Consider the following 2,500-nt stretch of genomic DNA (forward strand, 5'->3'; position numbering starts at 1 on the left):
ATACTTCAAAAAGTTATAATCCTGTATATTTTCATGCATTTATCAATAAGCTATTAAGGGAACTGCTGATATTCTCATCAAGAAGGAAATAAAATAAATGTTATATGGTAATGTCCTGCAAAGCTTTAGTATACTTGTGCTGGTGTCCAAGTTAGCGTAAGTCTAGGAGGGCAAAGCAGTTGCAGGATTCGAAGAAAGTTAGAAGAATCTAAGACATATGGCAGTTTCCATTAGCTCTTACGACATGAACAAAAGCATTTAGGGAATCTTCTGGAAGAAGGATTCCTTAATACCTATTTAATCACAGGGTGTACATTCATTACACTATATTTTAAGGAAACATTACCAATCAGACTCATTACTGAAAAGTTATCTGTATTCGGTTAGATTACAAGCCAAGATTTAGCGGCTGCGGTTTTAATTTAAGGACAAGTTTCTTATATGTTCACAGTTTTGTCACCAGACATTTTATTTTTTAATGATTTATAATGGTAATCTACAGTTATGAAGCCATGTAAGCACGAGTTATTATAATGCTGGATTTACACATTCTTTTGGTGGATTATATGAACAAAGGAAAAAAGCATTGAGGCAGATAACAAAGCAGACAAAAAAAGCATAACACAGTGTGTTCTAGGTTACCGTCTTCTTCATCCTTATGCGGTTTGGCTATCATGAAATTAAGAACAAAGGTTACAATAAGATTTCATAAAGTACCAGGACCTGAGGAGGAGCTTGAAGCTAAGGTAGATTGGTTCCCTCAGTACGATGAGCACTGGCTTGCTTTTAACAAGATGATTTGGTTCCGGCGATTTACTTTTTGGTTTGATACAAATAATGAGCGGCTTCTAAACAGACGCCAGTTGATAAACAGAATTTAACTTTCTTAGAACTACTTTTACTTTTCACCAACATCAAAAATATGATTACTAAATCATTAACCTGATATTTGAAGCATTAAAACTGAAAAAATATTTGGATTACTGATCTTAAGGTTACAGAAATCAGTAGGTTCCCTCATTTTTTCACATAAAAAGAGATCCTCCACTTAAAATTTTACCTCATACTTTGATTCTAGAAGGATTAAATAACAAATTCAAGAAAACATCTATGCCACTCCAACAAAGGAACAAAGTATTTTATCGATGTTTCGTATATGAAAGGGAGAATGAATTTGATTGACGTAAAATTGTTCCATAAAAAATGCTTATTCGTACCACAGGATCTCTCAAACTGGGTATTCAGTAAAATGTTCAATTACTGAGAAAATGCCTCACTCCTTTGGTCTCAGTACTCACGAAATTTGATACATCAAATAATACCAAAGTAGAAATACATCAAACTAATGGTAAGAAAAAGAAGTCAATAATTCAGTATACAAGACAGCAAATTAAACATAGATAATATACAAAATCATAATGAAGTTCGAAATTTTCACACAGGTGGAGGTAACCTTTTACTAGCCTACAAGTGGTGTGTCTGCGGTGCCTGCGTGGACGAAGAAAGTATAAAGTGAAGAATAGTGATCATAATACTGTGAATGACGTGAAGGAGTTGTTGCCTTATGAAAACAAATATTCTGCATTACTTTGTACAAAATACTTACTTATGAAATGTGTGCTGGTGTGATTAATGGGTCAGTTAAGCGTGTGTGCTTATGTGAACGAATGCGTTTGCATTTACGTGTATGCGTAACTGTGCACAGAAATGTACATGTGTATTCCCTTTGGTGAGAAACCTCGGTCAGCCCCAGGTGCGGCCAAAGTGTCATGGAAGAAGCCCCCGGAAGCCTTACCTCTGGTGAGCTTCCCTCTGGCGTTGCTGGAGGACGTGGTCGTCGTGGTGGTGGTGGTGGTGGTGGTGACGGGCGCCTTGTCGAAGTCCTCCTGGTTCGCGTACTGGCTGATGTACTCGTGGGTGCTGAAGTAGCTGCTCACCGGGCTGTGGACGGCACCACCAACAGGTCAACACACTCCGCGCCTCCCGTGCCGGCCGGTGCTCAGGGCATGGCGACTCCGCACGCACGCACGCAACCATACTCTGAGACACTTGTGCATACACGCAGGCACTGGTGCAATTGCTTTCTCTCTATCACGCACACGCACGCACGCATGCACACACACACGCACGCACGCACGCACGCACACACACACACACACACACATACACACACACACACACACACACACACACACACACATTCTATCAAAAAATAAAAAATAAAAAAAATAGACGAAATCAGATCGGACATACGGTAATTACCTCCAAGAAAGGAACTAGCGTAAATGATATTGGTTGGGACTACAGAACCCTTGAGAACAGGAATTTTCAGAGCGTTCATCTGATATGCAATGTCCATATTAATTATTTACTTCTTCTGTTTCCAGAAGTTACTAAGTTGTGGCCTTCATTTTCATCATTATCTTTATTGCGATTGTTATTGTTAATGTCATTATTATTATCCTAAGCATTATTATTATTAAGATCATTACTGTTATTA

At 38.5% G+C, this 2,500-nt stretch overlaps 1 protein-coding gene across 1 annotated transcript in view; it reads right to left on the reverse strand.

Moving 5' to 3' along the window:
- LOC125033350 (protein unc-13 homolog A-like) overlaps positions 1-2,500 on the reverse strand; it is a 422,716-nt gene that overhangs the window by 408,405 nt on the left and 11,811 nt on the right. The window contains exon 5 of the mRNA XM_047624775.1: positions 1,796-1,941. Coding sequence (XP_047480731.1) covers positions 1,796-1,941 — 146 coding nt within the window. The remainder of the gene's footprint in view (positions 1-1,795; positions 1,942-2,500) is intronic.

The sequence above is a fragment of the Penaeus chinensis genome, chromosome 16 (assembly GCF_019202785.1).
Source record: "Penaeus chinensis breed Huanghai No. 1 chromosome 16, ASM1920278v2, whole genome shotgun sequence".
Classification (NCBI taxonomy): Eukaryota; Metazoa; Arthropoda; class Malacostraca; order Decapoda; family Penaeidae; genus Penaeus; species Penaeus chinensis.